Source organism: Gekko japonicus, unplaced genomic scaffold (assembly GCF_001447785.1).
Source record: "Gekko japonicus isolate JY-2015 unplaced genomic scaffold, Gekko_japonicus_V1.1 scaffold43, whole genome shotgun sequence".
In the NCBI taxonomy this organism is placed as follows: domain Eukaryota; kingdom Metazoa; phylum Chordata; class Lepidosauria; order Squamata; family Gekkonidae; genus Gekko; species Gekko japonicus.
In genome coordinates this window covers 2,456,483-2,483,668 of record NW_015173123.1, presented here as the reverse complement: position 1 = coordinate 2,483,668, position 27,186 = coordinate 2,456,483, and the positions used below count along the sequence as shown (strand labels likewise).

The 27,186-nt window shown below is 48.3% G+C and overlaps 2 protein-coding genes across 2 annotated transcripts in view; both read left to right on the top strand.

Moving 5' to 3' along the window:
• CUEDC1 (CUE domain containing 1) overlaps window positions 1-7,761 on the top strand; it is a 35,784-nt gene extending 28,023 nt beyond the window's left edge. Inside the window, exons 8-10 of the mRNA XM_015421916.1 lie at window positions 2,648-2,706; window positions 5,429-5,497; window positions 6,350-7,761. Coding sequence (XP_015277402.1) covers window positions 2,648-2,706; window positions 5,429-5,496 — 127 coding nt within the window. The 3' untranslated portion in view covers window position 5,497; window positions 6,350-7,761. The remainder of the gene's footprint in view (window positions 1-2,647; window positions 2,707-5,428; window positions 5,498-6,349) is intronic.
• An 8,839-nt stretch (window positions 7,762-16,600) lies between these two features.
• MRPS23 (mitochondrial ribosomal protein S23) overlaps window positions 16,601-27,186 on the top strand; it is a 21,360-nt gene continuing 10,774 nt past the window's right edge. The window contains exon 1 of the mRNA XM_015421937.1: window positions 16,601-16,739. Coding sequence (XP_015277423.1) covers window positions 16,720-16,739 — 20 coding nt within the window. The 5' untranslated portion in view covers window positions 16,601-16,719. The remainder of the gene's footprint in view (window positions 16,740-27,186) is intronic.

Below are 27,186 nucleotides of genomic sequence, written 5' to 3'. Positions count from 1 at the left end.
GTCCTAGGAATAGCACGCATCATCCACTATTTGTATCACTGAAAAACTGAGCTGACCCGACTAGAGGAACAGCGTTGGGCAGAGAAGCTAATCCTACGCAGTGTGCAATGTGAGTCTTATTTACAGGAGTTCAAGTGTCTCAAAAAAGAGAGAACAGCACCAAAGACCAGCCCCCTCTTTAGGTTGAGCCCCTTCCTTGATGACGATGGACTACTCCGAGTAGGGGGACGCTTGAATATGGCTGATGTGGCACCAGGAGTGATCAATCATTCTCCCAGCTCGGCAGCACATCACCCTCTTGCTGGTGCAACACTACCATGAAAGGGTTCGTCACCAAGGACAGCATCTCACAGAAGAAGCCATCACGGCAGCAGGCCTGTGGATCATCGAATCGAAGAGATGCATTGCTGCGGCACTTCAGAGATGTATACAGTGTTGTAAACTCAAGGGGCTCTATCAGCAGCAGAAAATAGCCGATCTACCACCAGACCATCTCAGTACAGAGCCCCCCTTTACCAACATAGGCCTTGAAGTGTTTGGCCCCTGGAGTGTGGTGACACGCAAAACTAGGGGAGGGCAGGCCAACAGCAAGTGTTGAGCCGTGCTCTTCACGTGCCTGAGTATCCGAGCTGTCCACATTGAGGTGATCGAGTCCATGGATACCTCAAGCTTCATAAATGCCCTTAGGAGATTTCTTGCCATACGTGGTCCTGTCAAGGTACTCAGGTCAGACATGGCACAAACTTCGTAGGAGCATGCAGGGAGCTGAGAATAAACAGAAGCACCAACTTTGATCCCACGCTCAGCCAGAATTGTACATGGATATTCAATCCTCCTCACGCCTCACATATGGGAGGAGCGTGGCATGATAGGCTTTGCACACAGGATCCTAGATTCCATGTTGGCAAGAACACCTTCCCTCACACATGAGACATTGTCTACTCTCCTAGCAGAAGTCTCTGCCATCATCAATATCAGACCTCTGGTTCCAGTGTCTTCAGATCCTGAGAACCCAACCATCCTGACACCAGCAACGTTGCTGACACTAAAGACAGGCGAATGGCCAGCACCTCAAGGGACCTTTGTGGCGAAAGACATGTTCAAACAACAATGGAGGCAAGTGCAACTTCTCACGAACACATTCTGGAAGCGTTGGAAGCAAGAGTATCTTCCGATTTTACAAAGCCGACGCAAGTGGGAAATGGACAAGGCTAACCTGCAGGAAGGAGATATCATACTGCTGTGGGAGAAAGATGCACCCCACAACTCGTGGCCCATAGGTCTTGTAGATCGAGCCTTGCCTGGCGAGGATAGACTGGTCCGCAAGATTGAAGTCCATGTCATCACACGCGATGGCCCACAGAGCCGCCCCTGGCCGACTAAGACTTTCACCAAGCCAATCATTGATGTGGTCCTAATATGCACCGAAGAAGAACTCGAAGACTGAAGACAGAAGACTCAAGTTTTGCATGCCTTTCTTCTTTTAATAAATCCACCGTTTCTTTCCTGTCTAGCAGGTCTTCATTTATTCTCCATAAGTATTGTTTATTGCTCTGTTTCATACTCCATATCAGTGGACTGTGGTCTGAAATGACTTTAGGCAGAATTTCAATTTTGCGGGTATTAATTGCTAGTTCACCTGACATCCATATCATGTCAATCCTGGAAAAAGAATTGTGCCTATTGGAATAGAAAGTGTAGTCCTTTTTAGTGGGGTTCCATTTTCTCCATACATCTTCCAATTTCTCTTGTTGTACTAAATCAAAAAAAGTCTTTGGCAATTTGCCACTGTGTCCGTGTCCCTTTTGCGGTTGTCTATCCATAACTTCAACTGTTCCATTGTAATCTCCAGCCAAAATCACTTGTTCATAAGTTTGTTGTTGCAGTTAATTTAGCAAGTCTTTGAAGAAATTTTCTTTTGCTCCATTGGGTGCGTATACATTTACTACCAGTATTTTCTTCTGATGTTCTAAGATCTCTACCCCAACATATCTTCCTTCAGAGTCTTTGAAAATTTCTTTCGGTTGCAATTCTGTCTTAACATAAGTCACTACTCCTTTTTTCTTATTTACAGCTAGAGAGTAAAATTCTTCTCCAAAAGATTTATTTACTAAAAGCTTTTCATTTTGCCGTTTGATGTGAGTTTCTTGCAAGCATATCACGTTGCATTTTTGTTTTTGTATCCAACATTTGACTCTATTCCTCTTATTCGGTGAATTTAGTCCATTAACATTCTATGACAACAGCTGAACTTCCATTGTGCAGTTTTTTATAATTCACCAAAGTCATCTAAATTGTCCCCTTTAAATCTATACATGTCCTCCACAGACCTAATAACAACTCTTCCTCCTTTGTAAGTAAAGTCTCGCACCCCTTCCTGAATGCGGCAGGTGACGGCTGGCCGGTCATTCCAGAGGGATGAACCTGTTGCAGAGAAAGGCCATGACCCAACTGGCCTAGGTGAGGCCTCGCCCGGAGGAGGCTGCTGAGGGAATGGCACTCACTCGGCATGCGCCTCACGGGGGGGCCTTTCGCCTGGTCCAGGGCTGAGCTCTGGCTGCTAAAAACCAGCAGTGTGGGTTCCCCCCGGGGGGGGGGGGGCTCGATGAGACCGTCGGTTAAGTTTGCTCCTTATCTGCAAGTGCAGGATGGGGACGGCGGCCTCGACGGCGAATCTCCTTGATGACGTTGAAGGACATTCCTGCGGTAAGAGGTTGGCTTGGTTGGGGGGGGGGCGCTCTCTTCTTTTGGGCTGGGTTCCAGCTACTCCTGTGGCACGCTGGTGTGTGTTGGATTGGGGGTGCAACTCTTTAGTCAGTAGGGCAGCTTATTTGACTGGAACCCACTGGGTTACCAAAAAGGGAGGTGGGGGTGGAGGAGGAGGAAGGCGCTGTCAAGTCACCGCTGACCTATGGTGTCCCCTGGAGGGGTTTTCAAGGCAAGAGACGTTCAGAGGGTGGGTTGCCATGGCCTGCCCCTGCAGCATGACCAGTGTTCCCTCTAAGCTGAGTTATTGTGAGCTAGCTCACAGTTTTTTAGCCTCCGGCTCACACATTTTCGCCTTAGCTCAGGAAGGAGGGCTCCAGAGCAAACTGATTTACACTGTAGCCAAATCTCCCACTCACAACTTTAATGCCAGTAGCTCACAAAGTAGAATTTTTGCTCACAAGACTCCACAGCTTAGAGGGACCCTGGCCCTCCTGGGTGGCCTCCCACCCAAATAGTAGGCAGGCCCTACTCAGCAGCCAGGATCGACGAGGTCGGGCTAGCCTCCTGGGCCATCCGGATTGGGGCAGATGGACAGAAGTGGTTGGCCCTCGCCTGCCTCTGCGTAGTAGCCACCCTGGACTTCCTCGGGGGTCTCCCCTCCAAGGACTAACCAGGGCTGCTGACTCTGCTGAGCTTCTGAAATCTGATGAGCCTGGGGTGGCCTGGGCCCTCCAGGTCAGGGCAACAAGAAAGTACCCCCAATCAATCAGGCAATGTACTTTAATAAAACTTCTTCTTCTTCTTCCTTTTCTTCTTCTTCTTCCTTTTCTTCTTCTTCTTCCTTTTCTTCTTCTTCTTCCTTTTCTTCTTCTTCTTCCTTTTCTTCTTCTTCTTCATCATCATCATCATTATTATTATTATTATTATTATACAAGCACTTGCAAAGAAAAAGATGCAGGAGGCAAGTGCCCTCACGGCATAGAAGGCCTCTTAAATTTGCGGTTTCTGCGGAGATGTATTCATGTGCCACCCAAAACTAAAGAAAGGGTGTTCTGTTCTTCAAAAGTACTGTATTATCCATATGCACATTTAAGCAGGTTTAATTGATTAAAGCTCACATGACTGGTGGACTGTGAATTCATTCGGTGACAGTGAACAGCAGCAGGCCTCTCGTTCTGAAATCTCGAAAACAGTCTCCCTTGCCCTAAAGTAGATTAAAGGTCTCTAGGTGGGGAAGCATTTAGTGATTGATTCCTAGAAAAAGAGGCACTGAAACCCCCCTTCCAACTTTAGATAGGTGAAAGCGGTGTGGTTTTACTTGCCAGTGGGGAAGGAATTGCCTTTTGTACGCGTTTAGAAGAACGGTCATTTTCAGCATTGCACTGAAAGTTCGGGGAGGCATGAAGAGTTCCACTACACTCACACAGAGGCTGCGAGGGAGACAAAATTCAAATTCTCAACTTTCCAGTTCCCCGTTATCCCTAGACTGTCCTGTCCCCTCTGTGACATCAGTGCAAGGCAATTCAGGGACAGCCAGAGGAGCTGGGTGCTGGTTCAGGCCCATTGTGATGTCAAAGCAGATCGGCCAGTGACAGCAAGAGGCGCAAAGCCAGGAAAGGGGGGCAGGAGGTTGAGGAGAGGTTGCAAAAATGCAGGCAGAAGGCAAAAAGAAAAAAGGAGAGGAAGATGATTGGAGGAGGGTTCTCAACGAACTCAAACCAGTCCTTCCTGCTGGTCTTTGTCAGATGCTGCGTGCATGCTCACCCGTGGCCTCTATTATCCAAATTTAAAATTTGTTAGCCTTTGTGCTGTTAAAACTTGTTAGCCCATGTGCTTTTGAAACGGATGTTGGATAAGATTGATATCACAGCTAAACACAATAAGACAACCAGAGAACTGAATTTTGGTTGAATAAGAGTTGTCTCGAAACGAACAACCACTCGAGATGTTCGTATTGCTCACCTTCCGTATTTGACGTCCTGTGTTCTGAAAACATAGAAATTATAAACATCATCAAGCGTCATTTTTGTACAAGTTGTTATTATCTATTCATTGTGATTTGTGAACCTTACAGCAATTTCTTCTTATTATTGTTGCTCTATTATACAAAACCCATGTGAACAGTGCTCCCTGATTGTGCTCTATGACCAGGTTAAGCTACGCTACGAGAGTTTGTCTGAAGGTTACTTATACATAAGAGAACATAAGAGAAGCCAATGTTGGATCAGGCCAATGGCCCATCCAGCCCAACACTTGGTGTCACACAGTGGCCAAAAATACCAGGTGCCATCAGGAGGTCCAGCAGTGGGGCCAGGACACTAGAAGCCCTCCCACTGTTGCCCCCCCCTTCCCAAGCACCAACAAGACAGAGCATCCCTTGCCCCAGACTGAGAGTCTCTCTCTATTCCTTGTGACTAATAGCCACTGATGGACCTCTGCTCCATATGCTTATCTAATACATGACAGAACGGATCACCTTTTATGGGGCAAGGAGAATGAATGTCGAATCCTGAATAACTTAGGAGCTTGCCATGCAATTCAACTCTCACAGACTGAGCCAATGTATCTATATGACCCTGCTTATATTCCCCTCCCCCCCACTCCTGTGGGCCCATGTCTGTGGGAGGAACTCTTGGCATGGACAACACGTAGTTGGCAAGCGGGGTGGCTGTGTCTTTGCCCGTTTCGGGATCCTGACTGACCTGTTTTTGCATTTCAGATGAAGACATCCAGGGAAGAAGACGACAGTTAGATGTGGAAGCAGAGGCATCCAGAGAAGCACAGTAAGGTGAGTGGCCACTTGTGCAGGTGACCTCAGCGACCCCTGCTCTTGTTCCGGCACCTCCACACGTGGGCTCAGGTCCAGAGTGGATATTCCACAAAGGGAAATCTTCTCCCACCTCCCCCTTCAGGGCTCCTTATCCTCCCCCAGGAGCAGCATTTTGTGAAGATCAATGGATTGCAGGAGGAGGGGGGAGGCAGGCGCTTTGCATTCAAAGGATGGGAAATTTACCCTGGATTGGGTTGGATTTTGCGACTCGCATTCAGTTTTCCTACAACGGAGGAGGCTTTTCTGCATCAGAAGAAGTCATTCTCCTTTGGAGGAAGTCTTTCTTTGTTGAAAGAATCAGGCAGGTCTCCGTGCTGGTCTGAAGCAACAGAACAAAGTTTGAGTCCAGGGGCACCTTTGAGACTAACAAAGTTGAATTCCGGGTATAAGCTTTCGTGTGCAAGCACGAAACTTTGTTAGTCTCAAAGGTGCCCCTGGACTCAAACTTTGTTCTGTTGAAAGAAGACTTACTGGAAGAGAGCGAGAGGATCCCCTTTAGGGGAAGGAAGGTCACAGAATCCAACTCATACTATTCTACTTCGATATCTTGCTCCTTTCTGATCGCCATAAGTGCTCTAAAAGAATATCCAAAGCTGCTGGCTTAGACCTTGCAAAACTGATGGCACAAACACGTCATTGTACTGCATATACTCATGTGCTGTGGAGTCCTTTCTGACACGGAATTTTAATTGATGAACTCCTCCTCCTCGTTTGTGTGCCAAGGTTCCCTTTGAAGCCGAATTACCGATATTGCCGATAAAATGGGTGTAGTCGGTTTTTAACTGTTGCTCCTCACTTCTTGTTTCCTAGGTCCTTAACTGGGCTTTGATCAGCAAATTGGAAAAGAAACAACAAGGTGAGCGTTGGAAGTAGGTCAAGAAGGAAGATGCTTTTCTGGGCTGGTACTTCATCCCTGCCCTGAAGTTATAGGACGTCTTCCAAAGTACAAGCATTACAGTGTCAGGCACAGTGCTTTCTTACGAACGGGTTACCCAACCCATTCCTTATCTGAGGAATCCAGCCAAAAAGAGTGATTAAATTAACAGCTGATCTGAATTTTTCCATGGAAATCTTTGCTGCTGGAGAATGGATTTGGAGTTTGTGAAGTTGGACGGGTCAGACCTCCGTATTTCTGTGTTGCACGATGCTGTTGAGATATTATGATGAAAAAGCATTATACTGTTGGTGGTTTGGGGGCTAGCATTTTTGAAAACATATCTCTTTTTGCAGACGCGTGGTGACTTTCATCCTGGTATAGCGTGGCCTCAGAATTTTGCCAAATTGTTTTGTTATCATTGTTGCTGCTAATAGGAGTAAGCCCAAATCAAGATCTCGTTGTCATAATCAGAATAATGAAAATGCATTTCTCTTTGGAAATGTGTTTCTGCTCATCCCACACTTCAGCCAGAAAAAATGCCACAACAGCTCAATCTTTGGCTTCGGCCCTTGAGTTTAAAAGGCGAACTTTAAAGAATTATCCACAGTACTAAAAACGCATTCTCCCCATTGTACTCAGGTGACCCGTCTTCTAATTTTGTATTCCTACATCACTAAAAACATGAAAAATAGAATTTGTATGAGGGGTTATAATTTGTCTTCTCTCCTTGTAAGCTACTTCAGTGTTGGGGGGGGGGGTTCCTTATGGTTTTGTCACAAGATGTTGAGGTAAAGGCGTTAGGTGGCAGTTGGGCGCAAAGAGCCCGCACAGTTGGCTTGGCCCGTGGAAGTTGCCAGAGTTTCAAGCACTACCTCAGAAACGTGGGATGAAGCCACATGTGAAGGAATTTTTAGACTGAAGGCCTTGCAGAGGGACACGGGGTTGGTTCTTCAGCATCTGGTTTGTTTTGGAGGGCAGGACACCTCTTGACTGTTATGGCATCCTGGTGGTGGCTATTTTATTTGCTGTGGTGATCTACATAAGGAACACTGAATTATGGGAGGGCCAACACCTGGGTGTATGAGGAACGTTCCATTTCAGTCCTTGGCGTCACCAGTTAAATCTCATGTAGGTGCTGGGAAAGTTTGTTGTCTGCCTGAGACCCTGAACAGCCACTTCCAGTCAGATGTGAACTTCTCTGCTTAGTGGGGGGTGGGAATTAGAGGGACTGTTGGTCCTGAATCTGCTTCCCGTCAGCTTCATTTGGTGTCCTCAAGTTCAGGTACTCCTGGGAGGGGGAGGAAAAGTTAAGAACATAAGAGAAGCCATGCTGGATCCAGCCAATGGCCCATCCAGTCCGACACTCTGTGTCACACAGTGGCCAAAACCCAGGTGCCGTCAGGAGGTCCACCCGTGGGGCCAGAACTCCAGACGCCCTCCCCCTGTTGCCCCCCAGGCATCAAGAATACAGAGCATCACTGCCCCAGACATCTATACCTTGTGGCTCGTAGCCACTGATGGACCTCTGCACCATATGTGTGCCCAATCCCCTCTTGAAGCCGTCTATGCTTGTAGGCAATGCTCCCTCTAAGCTGAGGAGATTTGTGAGCAAAAATTCTACTTTGTGAGCCACTGGCATTAAAGTTGTGAGCGAGCTATTTGGATACTGCATGAATTAGTTTGCTCTGGAGCCCTCCTTCCTGAGTTAAGACAAAAATGTGTGAGCCAGAGGCTAAAAAACTGTGAGCTAGCTCACACTAACTCAGCGTAGAGGGAACACTTCTTGTAGCACCACCCCTTCCTGCAGCAGTGAATTCCCCGTGTTCCTTACTCTTTGGGTGAAGGTGTACTTCCTTTCCTCTTTTCTAAGCCTACTGCTCATGGATTTCACTGAGTGCCCACAAGTTCTTCTATGGTGGGAAATAAGAACATAACTTCTCCCTTTCTCCGCTTCCGCCATACCACACCTAATTTTATAAGCCTCTGTCATGTTCTCTTTCTTTGTAGGGAAGGCGCACCAATCCCCTGATTATTCTGGTTTACCCTTGTCTGCATCTTACAGGATCCTTTTTCCGGTTTGGGTGACCAGAAGTGAGCAGAGGTTTGGAGTTGGGATGGTGGTGCAGGGGGTGAAAGAGGTCATTCCCTTCTCTCTGGATTTGAATGGAGGGGGGGGGATGCATTTGCTGTTGATCCACTGCAAACTGCTCGGGTGGTCTGCAGACATTTAGGTCAGCACCTTCTCTACATAGGTGGGCAAGCTTGAAGTTCACTTCATTTTGGAAGTCTGGGGTGCTTACATGCTTCCTCCCAGATAGGGGCCTAAAATGTCTATTCTTCAGTCTTAAAAATGCCACTAGGAGACGATGGGCATCTGAATTCTTCAAAACAACCAATTGACTCTTGAAGAGTTTGTTTTCAAGCCACCTTCTTCTTCTTTTTTTTTAAATGGATCTTTAGACCCTGGCCTCCTAATGCAGATCTCAAGAGCTGGGTGGTGACGGTCCCCTTTGAACTGCCAGAGGTGTGAAGTTTCATGTCTGCACTTGCCAAGGAATGTTCAGTTTTAAACAGGCACTTCTTCTCTCCATTTGACAGGGCAGGTTTTAAGATGTGTACCAACAGTGGCTTCGGAGAGGATGTGGGGGTGGGGTGGGGTGGGGGCTTAGCAAACAAAAGGAAACAAAACAGAACAAGAGCCCTGAATGAAATTGGTTTGCTCTCTCCGAGGCAATGACGTCACCCAGCAAAGTTTAGCTTCTCCGACTCGGCCACCCTGTGTCCGCTTAAGAGCCAGGTGACTGGGCTGTTTGCAAAGGGAGGTTCAACAGTACGGCTTAAAGAAAGAAATGCCAGACCAGAGAGGCCGCCAGGCACCAACAGTTTGCTTCTGAAAGAGCGAGTCAGCCTGGCAGAGACAAACAGGCCCTCTGGATCGAGCCTCCCTGCCTCCGTCTCCACCTGGTTCCAGAGCCAGCATCTGCTCGTTGCTAAGGGCCGAGCTGGCGGCTCGCTGCGAGAAAACAAACCCAGCCATAGAACAAGAAGGGCTTGCTTTGGTCCCCCCCCTTCCCCCTCCATTAGTTTCTAGTTTGAATAAGCACCCGGCTGTTCCTCTGTCCTCGTCCAGAGCCGCCGCGGATCCGCTTGTTTGAACATCCCCGGCTTGGAGGCTGCTTGCGGGCTGAACCCGTTAAAACTCTCCATGAATGCAGAAAGATGCGTAGAGGAGCCAGTAAGGCATTCCACTGCCTGCGCCCCTGCAGAGAAAGGGCAAGTTGACTAAAAGGCGCCTGGCCGGGAAGGGGAAGGGGGGCTTTGTGGAAATCCGGGGAGGGGGGAGGACATATCGGGGCACCTGTCCCCTTTGCAGAATCCATAGGTGTCACTCCCCCCCACCCCAAGCACACACTAAAAAGATGCAGGCGGGCAGCCCCCCCTTGACGCAAGTGAATACGGTCGCCTGTTTTCAGTGAAATTCAAGGGAAATGGGAATTCATTGTGTGGTAGTAAAAAGACTGCATCAACTGGCCGCGATGTAGACTGGCTTCCCAAGTTCCTGGATAGCCATCATCCTCCGAGGCCCCACCTCCCCCCAAGCGGACAGGCTAGCCGGCAGGTGGCACGGTGGCTCCCCAGAAGTGTTCCCTCTAAGCTGAGTGAGTGTGAGCTAGCTCACAGTTTCTTAGCCTCCAGCTCACACATTTTTGTCTTCGCTCAGGAAGGATATGGCTCCAGAGCAAACTAATTCATGCAGCAGCCAAATCGCTCAATCACAGCTTTAATGCCAGGAGCTCACAAAGTAGATATTTTGCTCATAGGACCCCACAGCTTAGAGGGAACATTGCTCCCCAGAGGGTCGTCTTCTTTTCGGCCTCACTGAGCTTAGGAAGAGAAGCTCTCCCCCACCCCACCCCGTGCCAGGAGCCCAGCCCATGGGGGGGAAGGACAGTTCTTGACTCCGCCCCCTGTGAGAACTTGGCCACAAGGGCAGCTAGAAGGGAAGTCGGGAGAGCAGCTGGGGACGGGCACTGCCTGCAGTCTGAACCCATCAGACATCTTGGCCAATCTGTCCTGTGGGGTATCGCCCAGAGGCAGGTGGGGAGGGTTCCTGCGGATCCTTTTTTAAAAAATAAGACACACACACACACAAAAAAAAACGGGTTCAAGAGCAGCCAAGATGGGCTCACGAAAAATCAAGTTGTGTTTCTCCTATCGAACAATGTACAATCCTCAGTAACGTTTGTATTGCTTTCTCTAAAAAAAATAACGAAAACAAAAAAGGTTTTTAAAAAGGAGACATAAAAAAGAGACTCTTCTGTGACGTTTGTGTGTGTTGCTATTTTAGAATTTATTTCCATACATGATTTTTTTCTTAAAGATGTTTAATAGTAATTCATATAATAAAGTCATGTTGTACTCTCTTAAGGCTTTGTGGTTTTCTTCTTCTTCGGGCTCACGCAGCCACACGGAAGGGCTTTCTTCTTTTGTGCCACAGCCTTGATTCCGTGGCCTTGCAGCCGACAGATCACGAAGCGCGTTCAGGTGTTTTGGAGAGGCTGAAGGTGAAAAACAGCCCGGCTGCAGCTGGGTGCTTTCAGAGGGCTTTTTGAACATCAGATGAATCAGCCTTGCCCAATTTGTCCAAGGGAAATCACTACCCCAAAAAGGACCTTACATGATTTTTATTTTTTAATCACACTTTCCAACTAAAACTAGCTACCAATTTGGCTCATAGGAAACACGCACACAAACGCCCCATTAAAATTCAATACAAATATTTCTTAGAGAAGAGAGCTCTCCACTGCGGCTGGAACCAAGCATTGGGTGTGTGTGTGTGTTGTGCCTTGCTATTTCCCAGCTGTCTCTTACATTTCCTTTCTAATAGATTAGACCAGGGGTCATTTCCTGCAGGAGCGCACAGGAGTGGAGCTCCGGCAGTAAAGAGCCCAGGGGGCGGGCACATGCAACAAGCCCCACCCCCTGCTCCCAGCAGCCCTCAGTCAGAGCAAGAAGCAGCCAGGTAAGTTGCAGAGCCACCCCCCCACCCGAACACACACCAGAACACATCACCTTTGACTTGTACTTTCCTTTTATAATTAACCACTGAAAGGCAGGGGGTTTTTTTTGGGATGGAGAGGAGGTAATAATCGGATTTTTAAAGATTATGGATTGGACACTAGAGGCATTAATAAAAGATGGGCAGATATTTTATCGGGATAGTTCAGCGAAAGGAAGGAAAAAAAGATCTATAATCTTTCAACATTTCCAGCTTAAGCCAATTAGGCACAGAGCAGTTTATTATGGAATTATTACTGTTTGAGATCTAGAACACTACAAGTGTGGGACTTGCAAATACTTTCAGGGGGCTTGTCGTTTCCCCTTTCTCACTATCTTGTCTTTCCCTTCCCTGAAAGCCCCTTTAGCCTCTCTCCTTTGCCTTCTTCCTTCTCTCCTCCACACCCAACAGCCAACTGCTCCCCTCTTGTTGAGCTCCCCTGCCTCCCGCAGCCTCTTCCTTGGGAAAACTATGGCTCAGTTGTGTGGTGACGCCTGCTGCACTATGCCCAGTTGCGTGGCAGGGAAGCCACAAGAACTTGCGGGGTGCTCCTCACTTTCCTCTGTATCCCTCTCCCCACACTATTTCCTCTTTCCCTCCTCCTGGCAACCCCCCTGTCCTCTCCATGTTCCCTGCCTTGTACTCTCCTACTCAGCTGTTCAACAACTTAACCATTTATCTGCCTCCCATCTCCAGCTATAGGTATTATTTATTTACTTCATTCATACCCCACCTTTCTCGACAGTGGGGAACAAAGTAGCTTACATAATTCTCTCCATCTCTGTATTCTCACAACAGTCCTGTGAGGTAGGTTAGGCTGAAAGTCTGTGATGGGCTCACAGAGTGAGCTTCCATGACAGACTGGTGATCGGAACCAGGGTCTCCAGGCCCTACTCTGAAGTTCTAACTTCTACAACACACTGGCTTTCATAGGGTGGCTGCTACTGAACAGCAGCAAGGCCTACTTCAGTCATGCAGGTTGGATGATATCAAGTCGCCCGGGGGTTACTTCCAGGCCTAGAGTTGCCAGCCTCCAGGTGGGACCTGGAGATCTCCCAGAATCTATATATCTAATAGCCAAGTTGCCCACCCTGTGCGGATAGTTATTTCTGCCAACAGAGGGCTCACTCTCCCCCAACAGCTTTTCCCACATAGTCATGGGCCTTCCTAAGTGTGCAGAAAAATCTAAAAAGTAAAAAAATCCCTTCAGGGAGGGTTGAATTCTCCCCAATACCTTTTAAAATGGCCTCTCGCAGGGATCTAACTCCAGACATCAACGGTGAGAGATTAGAACGTTGCCTTGCGGCCGCTGCGGGGAAGGGGGGGAGGGAGAAAGATGGGCGGGCGGGCCGGCCTCACCGCCATCGCCACTGGAGGGAGGAGAAAAAGGAGAAAGCTTGGCGGGCCGGCCTCGCCGCCGCCAGGAAGGGAGGAGGGAAGGAGAAAGCTAGGCTGGCAGGCCTCGCCGCCGCCGCTGCTGGGGAGGGGGGGGGAGGGAGAAGGCTGAGCTCACCTGCTGCCTCTTGCTTCTGCAGGCCGGGAGCTGTGGGGAATACTCCACCCCCCCGAGTATCGTGGGTCCCACCTCTTGTTACAACTAAACTCCGGCTGACAGAGATCTGTCCCCCTGGACAAAATGACTGCTTTGGAGGGTGAACTCCATGGCATTATATTTGGCAGAGGCGTCTCCCATCCCCAAACCCTGCCCTTCTCAGACTACACCACAAAATCTCCAGGAATGTCTCAACCTGGAGCTGGCAACCCTAGGACTCAGGCCTGACCCCAATGAGTCTTCCCTCAAAAGCCAAAACAGGCCTGGAAAGAACCAGGCCCTCTCCCCCTGCTTTTTACTCACAGAAACCTAGCCTGGCATACTGTGGTTGCCTAGCAACAGCCACTGAGGGAATCCATTGCTTAAAGCTACAGGTGCTCGTTTTATCATTTTTGTGTTTTTTAAACCTCTCCAATGTACTTTTTAAAGATTTCATATGTTTCTGCAAAGAGATTTTTTTTCAGATTTCTAGAAAGATCAGTCTTGCCTGTTCATATCTCTACTAACCAGATTTAAGTATCTTCAGATTTGGCCAGTTATGGTATGATATGATAGAAGAAGAAGAGATTGGATTTATACCCCACCCTTCACTACCCAAAGGAGTCTCAGAGCGGCTTACAAATCCCTTTCCCTTCCCCTCCCCACAACAGACACCCTGTGAGGTAGGTGGGGCTGAGAGAGCTCTGACAGAAACTGCTCTTTTTCCAGGACAGCTCTTATCAGAACTATGGCTTGGCCAAGGTCCAGCAGCTGCAAGTGGAGCTGCAAGTGGAGGAGTGGGGAATCAAACCTGGTTCTCCCAGATTAGAGTCTGCGCACTTAATCACTTCACCAAACTGATATGATCCCACACCAGGGAGGGAGAGGTGGATTGCAATAGCTGTACTGCAGTCAAAAGTTCTGCTTCCGTTCAGAATGAGTTGTTCTCGTTGACCCATCTGTAATGGGAGAGAATGAGATGAATCGCTAAGGCCAGCCAATTGGTATTCTTGGGACATCTCTTTTAGACAAGGATTCCTGGAAACATCATAGGTATGAGAAGGCTGTTTACTTGGAGCAATAACCTTGGTGCAGGTGTTCTGACCCATAAATCAAAGGTGGAGGAGAGAAAAACACTCGTTTTAAGATGCCTGTGAAGTGTTGAGAATGATGCCATCTGGTGGATACATCTGGAAGCGCTGGCAACTGTCAAGGAATAGAGCTCAGTAGGAACACATGACGCTCCCCTAGATCTGGGGTGTGTGTGTGTGTGGAGGGCTTTCCCAACACCTGTGAGCGAAACTTCTTGGATCTTGACCCTGGAGAGGGATGGGTACATGTTCAGAGTGCCCTGCTGGCTCTGAAAACGTTGTTGTTGTTCAGTCGCACAGTTGAGTCTGACTCTTCGCGACCCCATGGACCAGATCACGCCAGGCCCTCCGGTCTTCCACCGTCCTCCGGAGTATGCTCAATTTCATGTTCGTTGCCTCGATAACACTCTCTAACCCTCTCATCCTTTGCCGTCCCCTTCTTCTTTGACCTTCAGTCTTTCCCAACCTCCAGGGTCTTCTCCATTGAGTGTTCCCTTATCACTTGGTGGCCAAAGTATTTGAGCTTCAGCTTCAGTATCTGGCCTTCCAGGGAACAGTCAGGGTTGATTTCCTTTAGGATTGACTGATTCAAACTTCTTGCAGTCCAAGGGGCTCTCGAGAGTCTTCTCCAGCATCATAATTCGAAAGCATCTATTCTTTGGTGCTCAGAGAAGGAAATGGCCAGCCACTCCAGGATCTTTGCCAAGAAAACCCCATGGACAGTAACAAAAAGCCAAAAATATCATTCCCCCCCCCCCCAGGAACCCGCGTTCTGCTTCCTCTGGATGAGAAAACACACTTGAGGCTTATGGGGTCTCTGTCATTTTTGTTTTACTGACCACCATTGGTCTGATCCAGTGTAAGGCTGATGGTCCCATGAACTCACACTAAGTTGCTTTCTACAGACTCAGCTCCGTGGGCCGTCAAGGTCACCCTCCTCTCCTCTGACTAGCAGCAGCTCTCCAGGGTCTCCAGTGGAGAAAGGTCTTTCACGTCACCTCCCAACTGACCCTCTGAATTCATGACTCCAGGAATTGAACCAGGGACCTTCTGCACGTAAAGCTGACGCTCTGCCACTGAGCCACGGCCCCTCCTCAGTGGCTGCAGGGTTCATGGAGAAGGATCAGTCCTTGGCAGCCCTGGCTAAAAAGACCTCAGGTGGCTGCTCTTTTAGCTGTGTGTGTGTGGGGAAGCACAGGAGATTTAACAGTGTTCTTCATATTACCCTTCTCTTCTACTAATATGTAGCATAGTAAAGGTAAAGGTTTCCCTTGCTCGAAAGCCAGTCAAATCCAACTCTAGGAGGTGGTGCTCATCTCCGTTCCCAAGCCGAAGAGCCAACGCTGTCCGAAGACTTCTCCATGGTCACGGGGCCGGCATGACTAAACGCCGAGGCGCACGGAACGCTGTTACCTTCCCACCGAAGTGGCACCTAATTATCTACTTGCAATTTATTGCTTTCAAACTGCTAGGCTGGCAGGCTCTGGGGCCGGAGACGGGAGCTCACTCCGTCACGTGGCACTCGGGTCTCAAACGGCCAGGCTACCGACCTTCCGGTCTGCAACTCAGCATCTTAGCCTCTGAGCCACCGCAGCCCCTAATACGTAGCATGGGGCTGGTCTAAAAAAAAGCCTATGGCTTCTCTTCCGAGCCCCCTCCTCTACCCTGCACCTCCTTCAGAATGCAAAGCCAGTCTTTCAGCTGCAAACTGTTTCACCCCGGGCCCCATCTGAATAGCCTGGGTATATGCAGGTGCTACTAGCCAGTAGCCATCAAAAGCTACCACTGAAACTACTACTAGCCTCTCTTCCGCAGTGCCCACTGAGGAGGCCTTGTGAACTATATGCTGAACAAACAGTGAGATAAAAGGCCCTCTGTCAGCCTCCATACGGTTTTGGGTTGATGTTACCTGGCATGAGTCCACCCCCCTCCCCCTCCCCCCGAGAAAGACAGGACAGAAGTTAAGCACAATTATTTGATAACCTTCTGTTACAAAATGGTTGTATTTGTGGGTCCCACAGAAATAGCACAAAGTGCACATCTATTTTTTATTTTCACCAAGGAAGCAAAGCTGAGAGAATCCTCAGCAAAAGATTTACGCCGTCTCCAAGCCATCTGGGACGCATTCCTGGCCATCTGGCTGGCGTTTAAGGACTCAAATCTGTCTGAAGTTGCAACACATACAGAACTTCTGCCCCTGCTTCTCGGATGTGCTTTCCTTCTGCGGGGCAGAGTTTGGGGCTTGCTCCTTCTTGCCTGTCATGCTTCAGAAATAATAAATAATTGGAGAGTGTTGCCCCCCCCCACCCATTCATATGTCTTTCTTCAGCACCCAGAGCATGGAAAGGGGGTCGGGAGAGGAAGTGTCTCAACCAGACTGAAATAAATCAAGCTGTCGACATGAATCACCTGCCAGATCAAGAGAGAATTCCCATGTGGGAGCTGTGTGCAAGGAGTTCAGCCCAATCGTACATGTGGCCTTTAAAACCTGGAGCAGTGTGCCTTCAGCAGGGCTTCTTTATCTGCCTAACAAACTCTTTAATGGTTCTGTTGCTTTTCCGGAAGAAAGTGTGGTTTGTCTCCAAACAATATACCATTTGAGAAGGACTAAGGAACGCAGGAATGGGTACAGCAAACTCCCGGTGAGTTAACATGCCCGAATACGTAATTAGTACCATCAACTGGTTGGCACCTTGCAGGGTCCATTGTGGCTTGTGCTGCGTGTGGTTCAGAGGCAGCCCAGACAAATGGGCTTTGGCAAGAGATGTCAGTGGTGAGAGTCTCACTGCTTCACTGGGAGGGCACTACAGGCTCAAGCTAAGAGCATCTCCTCACCCTTCCCCACATTCTACGGCTTATTTGTGGGTGACAAATACATGTAGGTTCTAGATTGCCCTTTGGAGTGGCCGTGTTGATTCGCACTTAAGCATGTTTACGAGCAGTGAGAGCACTTCACACACATTGTGGATTCTTTTTTGGGGGGTATTTGTGTGTGTGTGTGTGTGTGTGTGTGTGCTTGCAAGCCTGGAAGTCGTGGTGACTTCTGGCAACCCCTAGTGGGGCTTGGATATTTCAGAGAGGTGGCTTTTGGTATTACCTGACTCCGGCCTCCCAACCCTGGTATTCTCTGGTGGTCTCCCACCCAACTACTTGCCAGGGTTGGCCCTGCTTAGCTTCCGAGATCTGACGAGATTGGGCTTGCCTGGGCTATCCAGGTGAGGGCACTTCATACACATCATTAATCTTACAACAGCTCTGTAATGTAGGCCGTTATTGTTATCTTCATCTTGCAGAGGTGGGAACTGAGGCGGCGGCTTGACGAAGGACAGCAGGTGAGTTTGCAACAGAAGGGGTGTTTTGTTTTTTTAAAAGGACCATTACTCATTCACTCACAGTGCTTTCAGTGGGTTTAGACTAGAGTGACTGCATACACAGGGTTGGCAACTTCTGATTGGGAAATTCCCAGAAATTTTGGGGGTAGAATCTGGAGAGGGTGGGATTTGGGAAGAGGAGGGACATTGGTGGAGCACAAGGCCACACTCCACTTTCCAAAGCATCCATTTCCTCCAGGGGAACTGATCTCTGTAGTCTGGGATCAGTTGTAAGCAGTGTTCCCTCTAAGATGAGTTAGTGTGAGCTAGCTCAGTTTTTAGCCTCTGGCTCACACCTTTTTGTCTTAGCCCAGGAAGGATGGCTCCAGAGCAAACTAATTTATGCAGCAGGCAAATCGCTCGCTCACAACTTTAATGCCAATAGGTCACAAAGTAGAATTTTTGCTCACAAGACTACACAGCTTAGAGGGAGCCTTGGTTGTAAGCCCAGAAGAACTCCTTGCCCCGCCTGGAGGTTGGTGTCACGGGGTAGGGACAGGCCAGAGCAAAACAAAACACGCAAGACTGGGGTGCCCAGGGTAATGAGTCACTCACCCCCAGCCCATCTGGTGAACCCGTCAGCCGAGAGATCAGGTCTCTAACCCTTTCGGATGTTAATCAAGAAGTCAGCCCTGCCAGGTAGGACCCTTGCAAGTTGGGTTCCAAAAACAATGACTTTGCTAGCTGCTGCCAAAACAGGCCAAGGTGCTAGGTTTAGACTGAAGCCCCAAGACCTCAATGACACCACAGAAGTATAGTTAATAAGGTTTATTAAAAGAAAGCCCTGACCTCGATAGCCCAGGCTAGTCCGATCTCGTCCAATCTTGGATGCTAAGCAGGGTCGGCCCTGGCTAGTATTTGGATGGGAGGCCACCAAGGAATACCGGGGTCGTGACGCAGAGGCAGGCGATGGCAAACCACCTCTGGATGTCTCTTGCCTTGAAAACCCCACCAGGGGCCAGGCAGGTCAGCTGTGATTTGACGGCACTTTCCACCACCATTTTAAAAAATGTGCAAACGTGTACAAATATAAGAGCAGGGTAAGGTGAGGTGGCTCAGAGGTTAAGACACTGAGTTGCAGACCGGAAGGCCGGCAGCTCAGCAGTTCAAGACCTGAGTGCTGCATGACGGAGTGAGCTCCCGTCTCAGGCCCCAGCTCCTGCCAGCCTAGCAGTTCGAAAGCAAGAAATTGAAAGTAGATAAACAGGTACCACTTCAGTGACCACGGGGAAGTCTTTGGACAGCGATGGCTCTTTGGCTTGGAAACGGAGATGAGCACCACCGGAGATGAGTCGGATTCGACTGGCTTTCCAGCAAGGGGCTGTGGTGGCTCAAGTGGTTAAGACGCTGAACTGCTGACTGGAAGGTCACTGAGACACTGAGTTGCAGACTGGAAGGCCGGCAGCTCAGCAGTTTGAGACCCGAGTGCCACAAGACGGAGTGAGCTCCCGTCTCTGGCCCCAGCTCCTGCCAGCCTAGCGGTTCAAAAGCAAGAAATTGCAAGTAGATAAACAGGTACCACTTCAGTGACCACGGGGAAGTCTTTGGACAGCGATGGCTCTTTGGCTTGGAAACGGAGATGAGACCACAACCCTAGACTGGCTTTTGAGCAAGGGAAACCTTTACCTTTACCTAAGGTGAGGAAGAAAATAATTATTTCTAAATAGCTAATCTAAGATGCAGATGTTAGCTGACTAAACCGGAGCACTGAGTCCAGGTAAGGTTGCAAAGTCCAAAATCCAAGAGGCAGGTATTGAAGCAGGCATTTATTATTCAAATGACTCTTTGACCATATAAGGGGATAGTTGCTGGTCGCATTCCAGCCAATAGGGGCAGAAGCAAGCTTGATTGTTTTGGGCTGGAAAAATAAGCCTAGTTAGTGGGAAATTCCACTTATGATGTAAGATGTGACGTGTAACTTTGTTGCTGTATAAAAGCCTACAGCCTGCGTTGCTCTGGGTTCAGTCTGTTTAAAGCGTTCTTCGCTGACTGAACCTGGTGCCATTAAAGTTTCTTCTCCTCCTGTTGATCCGGTGGTCTTTGCTTGGGCTTAGGCCCCTTTCACCGTGCTACAGTATTCCGGCCACACAAGGCCCAACCTAGTCAAAAGGATGACCCAAAGGTACAAACTAGAATGCAGCCTGCCTGCAGCTGGTGTACAACACCAGTCAGGTGGGTTGCTAAGACACCTGACAATGTACCTCTGCAGGTGGCCTGTGCCCAAGTCAAACAAGCCCCCGCCCCCGCCCAGGGTTCCTTCCGCTAATGAGATAGAATGCGACTGCAAAACTCCCTCCTGCTCTCTGGCCTTGAAGCGCCCATGATCTCACTTGCACCTGTGCCCAACTCATCCCTCAGTCTGGACTGCAAGTCATCATGACCTTCACTTTCCAGAGAGGGGCCTTTTGTAGCTTACTAGGCCCAAAAGCCTGAACCAACATTTTGGAAAGGACAAGAACCAGCTAGAGATAGGCCAGTTTCCTGACAACTGGCAACCACACTTGGGAAGAGTTTTAGGAAGTTGATGTGGGGTGTTATGCAACTAAATACAGTCGACATTCAGAACAAGGTTTATTGTGGAACTTGAACTGCCATAACAACTGTGGCCTCACTCAGTCAGCAAAGCAGTCTAGGCCAGGCCCAAAACTCCTGGCTTCTGCTTGTTTCCTGTCCCAGCAGATACTGAAGTCTAAAGCCTCTAAGAACACCACAGTAGTGGTTAGTGTAGTGGATTTCAGCTAGACAGACCTGGATTCAAATCATGGTTCATTGACAAAGCTCACTGGATGACCTTAGGCCACACAGTCCCTTTCAGCCTAACATAACCTCCCAGGGTTGTTTGTTTGTTTGTTTGTTTGCTTGATTGGTCTTGTCTTCCACCCTCCCCGCAACCAGGCTCAGGGCGGGTTCCAGCAGTATTAATACAATATAATACACTTAAAAACAATTTTAAAACAGCAAAAATTTGTGAGGATAAATCAGGGGAGAGAACTGTGTCGCTCCTTGGAGAAAGAACCGGATAGAAATTGTGATGGGGGTGGTGGTGGTGGTCTTTAAAAAGTCTGCAATCCACAGTTGGGTCAGATCGTGAAGAAGGAGCTGGCCACAGGGCTGATCTGAGGCCAGTCGTGGGAAATCAAGTAGGACTCTTGTTATGTCTTAAGTGAATAAAGCAATGTTTAGCTTAAGCATAAGCTCCATTAAAACCAAGCAGTGTTGGATTGAAGAACTAACCAATCACAGAAGCCTATGTTTTCGGCGGGAACCAATCTCATAGGTTCCAAGCCGAGTATTCCTATTGGTTGTTAGCTGTCTGTTGGGTGTGGTTACCCCGGTTCAAATTGTATATAAGTCAGCCTGGTTCTATGCATTTTTGTCTTGTGTTGTTATGAGCTGAAAAAACGAAATCACTTGTTTAAGAGCTGCCTGGATCTCAGTTCATAAAAACTCTGAAGAGGCAACATAGAGATATTCTAAATAAATAAATCACCGTGGGGTCTATAGCCGTGGTTTGATTGTCAGGGAAGTTATCAGACAATAGCACTGAAACTACCCAAGGAAGGAGGGGAAGCTTTTCTTTTCTCATAACGGGAATGATGTATCTCTCTCTTTCCTTATTCCACTTAGGACAAAAAAGCATTATATGATCTATAGTTTCTATCATCTCTTGTCCACAGTCGCAAACACGTTCCGAAAATGGAAGTCCCAAGAAACGACCAGAGAGCACCTTAGAGGGGAAGGAGTTAAGTCTCGCCAAGGTGAACGCTCTGCGTTGTCTTGGGATCTTTAAAGTGTAGCAATATGACGGAATAGCCTCAGGGGGGGCAAGACCCAAGGATAGACCAGAGCAAGTACGTCGAGCTCTTTGGAGGCTGCCAGGTTTTTTCTGGATCCAGTTTAAAGTGCTGCTGGTTTTTACTTATTTACACCCTGCTCTTCTCCCGTCGGACACCCAAAGTCACTTTGTTCCTTCTTGCATTTTATCCTCTCCCCACGCAAATTAGTAGAAACTGTAGGTTAGGTTCAGTTTTTATTGCCTTTAGCTACAGGCCATTGCAATGACCGAACAAGATATAAACTACTAAAACCAGAAAAATAAAAAGCTAATTTAATACACAATAAAACATCTCAATAATTCCAACTCTTCCATCCTGGTCTCCGTTAATAATCGAGCTCTGGTGCTGCTACTAATTTTTTCCGAATTTTCTCTGCAGCGAGGGCAAAGAGGGCCACCTTGTGTGAAATCTCGGCCTCTACGTCTGCTAGTAAGACTACACGCTTTTCTGTTTCTGTTCTAGTGCCGAGGGTGGCCAAAACTGGGCCTAGAAATTTCTTCCTAGGGGATTGATAGAGTGGGCAAAATAACAGGTAGTGGCACAGGTCCTCTGGCACTGAGCCTCCACATGGGCAGAAATGCTGGGCAGCAGGTGTGTTGGTATAGCAGCCTTCAAGCATTGCTGACTGCATTGACTGGAAGCGGATTGAAGCTAGTGCAGAACATAATTTGCTATATGAGACCTTGGTTAAATATTGGGCCCTTTGATGGTCTGGTTTGATTAGTTTGCACCACGGTGAGGATTTATTCTCTTGGATGACTTGCCAGTCTTGGGCAGCGTCCTGGGTATATATTTGCTCCCTGCCATTAAAGTCGGGTCATGAGCAATGTTCCCTCTAAGCTGTGGAATCTTGTGAGCAAAAATCCTACTTTGTGAGCAACTGGCATGAAAGTTGTGAGCGAGCGATTTGGCTGCTGCATAAATTAGTTTGCTCTGGAGCCCTCCTTCCTGAGCGAAGGCAATAATGTGTGAGCTGGGGGCTGAAAACCTGTGAGCTGGCTCACACTAACTCATCTTAGAGGGAACACTGGTCACGAGGTAGGTCAGGCTGAGAGTAAGTGACTGGCTCAAGACTGCCCAGGAACTGTCCACGGCAGAGCTGGGCACTGAGCCCGGCTCATTGGTCCGGTCCTCTAGCCTCACCATGGCTCTTGGGAATACTCATGTATCTGAAGGCCCCACTGGCTCCGCCCTGCCCACAAACGGAGATGCCCACTGTCTGAGGTGACTACGCTGGGAGACCTTCCACCAGCAACCCCTGCCACTCTGTGGACTCTGTGGACCAGCAAGAGAAAAGTAAAGTAAAAAAAGCTGCCATCAGCCCAATGGCGCCATGTCACTTCCACGGAAAACCCGGAAACGACATCACTGAATGCAAGGTTTGCCAGACCCACCCCCCGTGGAGGCGGGGGACCCCACAGCCAGGCCCTGCCCCCCAGACGCCAATCAACTGGCCAGCACGGGGGAACTTCAACAGAAAGAGGAAGGCCTAAGGGTTGCCAACCCCTTGAAGGGGGTGGGTTTTTCGATTTTGGGGCCCCAATCCGCTGCCAGCCAGCTGGCAGTTTGGGGGAGCTCCACCACACCCAACATGCCCGGCAAGTGACATCATTTCACCAGGCACGTCACGCGGAGGATGCTCTAGCACACAGCTAAAAACTCTATGGTGAAGATCCTGGGAGCAAGCCAGGAGCCCCCTGCCGGCAGAGGGGTAAGACCTGACAACCCTACCCGGGCCAGTTGCTGGCACCACACAGGAAGTGATATCATCATGCCAGCAACTTCTGGGCATGGCTCTGGTATTCAGGCAAAAATTCTATGGTAGAAGCCCATTTTACCATGAAGTTTTGGTCCAAATACCAGACCATTGCCATGAAGTCGCTGGCACAATGATGTCACTTTCCGTGCAATGCCAGTGACATGGCCTGGGCATTTCTCTTTCTTCTAGTAAGGCCCCCCCCCATTGGTTGCCAGGAGGGACTTGGCAACCATACTTCATGCCTCTCTAGGAATTGTTGGAAACTCTTGTATGTTTTTGTTTCAGGCAATTCCTAGAGAGGTTTCCCCCGGAAGTGATGTAATACCGCACTGACTGCAACCCCCCATGTCCCCACCCTCTTAGACTCCCGCTGGTTGCCAGCTACTGGCTAGCAACTCTAGAGGTGGCCAGAAGAGACAAGGCCATTTCAGTAGTGGCACCTATGAAACTCTCTCCCCAAAGCTTAGTTCCTGGAGGATGGGGGGTGGTGCCTGGGGATCTGAGGAGGGGAAGAACCTCAGTAAGGCATAATGCCATCCAGTCCACCCTTCAAGGCAGCCATTTTCTGATCTGTCACCTGCAGATTGGTGTAATTCTGGGAGCTCTCCACCTCTACCTGTTGCCTGGAGGTTGCCTCCCCTACCAAAGCTTGATGCCAACTAATGGTGCTTCAGTGGCTTTGATTAACTTTTTAAAAAAATGCTGATTAGTAGTTTTAGGTTCTCTTAATTATTGGGGGATATTAAATACACTACATTAATTACATTTTTAGGCTCCTGTGGGCAGTTATTTAATACCAAAGAATGGCTACTATTGTTTAAACTACAGTGGTGGCTTTAAGACGCTGGCTTTATTTTTAGTTGCATTTATTTGCATATTGTTTTCATTTTTGTAAACTACCTGGGAAACATGGCATGGCGATCATAGTGTCAGTAAAACTTCGGAGATCCTGGTTCAAATTGCACTCCGCCATTAAAGTTCACTGGGTAACTTTGGAACAGTCTTTTTTGCAGCCTGACCTACCTCACAGGGTGGTTGTGTGGATAAAACGGAAGGAGAATAACGTTGTACCTCACTTTGGGTCTCTTATCGGGGAGAAAAGTAAGGAATTAATAAATATATAAATACTAAAAGTCAGTCGAAAATCTACAGGTTTTTCAACTTGTACTTTCTATACACTTTTCATTCTCGTACAGATTTTCCTTTGGTTTAATTAAAAATAACTTTCGGATACATTGCTTAATTAAACCGCGTGGATCGACTTCGCTCTATCATCAATTATTACTGTCTGATCCACTAACCCATTCCTCTCCCGCCTCAGTTTGCAACTGCATCTGCCTGGCTGCTTCCGCTTCCTTTCCTCCAGGTTTCCATGGATTGCGCACGCATCCGGCGCTCGCTCGTTGGGAAAGATTCCAAAGGGGATTTTAAAGAAAACCGTTTCATACAAGCACCACTTCCGGTTGCAATCGAGCAACTCCACATGAGGGCCAAGAGGTGTAGAAATCGTAGGAAGCAAAGTAAAAAAAGTGAACAAAACAGACCCCTTTTAATTGCGAGGTGTTGCAGTGAAGCTGACCTCCATCCAACACAGGCCTGGCGGATCCTGCTTTCCCGCTTAGCTGCTGGGATGATTTTTTTAAATTAAATATTGGAAGGCTTGATGCGGGTAGGAAGAAAGAGGCAGACGCGCGATACAGGCGGCCGGGGGCGCCCAAGAAGTCAGAAAAAAAGGGGAAAGGGGGGGGGGGGGGAGAGATGAAAATTAAACCAATAAGAGATTCTGGAGACGCTTGAATACAACCCAGTTTTCCAGATGTGCGTCAGGCAGCTCCTGTTTTCATCTGTGAACGATTGAAGGGCAAAGGGTTATCAGATGCAATCGCTCTCTCTCTCTGCACTTTCTCTCTGCCACCCCCCACCAGGATAGCCTGATTTTTGTCAGATTTAGGGATGCCAGCCTCCAGGTGGGACCTGGGGACCCCGACCCCCCAGAATTACAGCTCATCTACCGCTCTTGTAGTAGTAGTAGGAGGCTGCGGTGGCTCAGTGGTTAAGATGCTGAATTGCAGGCCGGAAGGTAGTTATTAGAAACAGGAAACCAGCCAGGGAGGCAGTGGGGCCCTTGGATGACCAAGGGGTAAAAGGAGTACTGAAGGATGATAGGGAAATGGCTGAGAAGCTAAATGCATTTTTTGCCTCCGTCTTCACTGTGGAAGATGAGAAGTGCTTGCCCACTCCAGAACCGCTGATTTCGGGAGGGGTGTTGAAAGACCTGAGTCAGATTGAGGTGACAAGACAGGAGGTCCTAAAACTGATAGACAAAAACTGATAAATCACCAGGCCCAGATGGCATACATCCGAGAGTTCTGAAAGAACTCAAATGTGAACTTGTGGATCTCCTGACAAAGATATGTAATCTTTCCTTAAAATCTGCCTCCATTCCTGAGGATTGGAAGGTAGCTAATGTCACTCCCATCTTTAAAAAGGGTTCCAGAGGAGATCCGGGAAATTACAGGCCAGTCAGTCTGACGTCGATACCGGGTAAATTGGTGGAAACCATTATTAAGGAAAGAATTAGTAGGCACATAGATGAACAAAACCTATTGAGGCAGACTCAGCATGGGTTCTGTAAGGGAAGATCTTGTCTCACTAACCTGTTAATGTTCTTTGAGGGGGTGAACAAACATGTGGACAAGGGGGATCCAATAGATATTGTTTACCTTGACTTCCAGAAAGCTTTTGATAAAGTTCCTCATCAAAGGCTCCTAAGTAAGCTCAAAAATCATGGGATAGAAGGACAAGTCCTTTTATGGATCAAAAACTGGCTAGTTCATAGAAAACAGAGAGTGAGTGTAGGTGGGCAATTTTCTCAGTGGAGGGTGGTAAGCAGTGGGGTACCGCAGGGATCAGTACTTGGTCCACTGCTTTTTAACTTGTTCATTAATGATTTGGAGATGGGAGTAAGCAGTGAAGTGGCTAAATTTGCGGATGATACAAAGTTGTTCAAGGTGGTGAAAACCAGTGAGGATTGTGAGGCACTCCAAAGGGATCTGTCAAAGATGGGCAAGTGGGCGTCAACATGGCAAATGGGGTTCAATGTGGCCAAGTGCAAGGTGATGCACATTGGAGCCAAAAATCCTAAATATAAATACACATTGATGGGGTCTGAACTGGCAGAGACTGAGCAAGAGAGAGATCTTGGAGTTGTAGTGGATAACTCACTGAAAATGTCGAGACAGTGTGTGACTGCAATAAAGAAGGCCAATGCTATGCTGGGGATTATTAGGAAGGGTATTGAAAACAGATCAGCCAATATCATAATGCCCCTATATAAATCAATGGTGAGACCTCATTTGGAATACTGTGTGCAGTTCTGGGCACCACACCTTAAAAAGGATATTATAGCTTTGGAAAAAGTGCAGAAAAGGGCAACTCGAATGATAAAAGGGTTGGAACACTTTCCCTATGAGGAAAGGTTAAAGCGCTTAGGGCTCTTTAGCTTGGAGAAAAGACGACTGAGGGGTGACATGATCGAGGTTTATAAGATTATGCATGGGAAAGAGCAGGTAAAGAAAGAGGTACTTTTCTCCCTTTCTCACAATACAAGAACTCGTGGGCACTCCATGAAACTGCAGAGCGGTCGGGTTAGAACGGATAAAAGGAAGTACTTCTTCACCCAAAGAGTGATTAACACATGGAATTCACTGCCACAGGAAGTGGTGGGTGCTACAAGCATGGACGGCTTCAAAAGGGAATTAGATAAGCATATGGAGCAGAGGTCCATCAGTGGCTATTAGCCACAAGGTATAGCTAGGGGCTCTGGGGCAAGTGATGCTCTGTCTTCTTGGTGCTTGGGGGGGGGGTCAACAGTGGGAGGGCTTCTAATGTCCTGGCCCCACTGCTGGACCTCCTGATGGCACTGGTATTTCTGGCCACTGTGTGACACAGAGTGTTGGACTGGATGGGCCTTTGGCCTGATCCAACATTGGCGTCTCTTATGTTCTTATGTTCTTAAAAGAAATCAACCCTGATTGTGCCCTGGAAGGCCAGATACTGAAGCTGAAGCTCAAATACTTTGGCCACCAAATGAGAAGGGAGCACTCACTGGAGAAGACCCTGA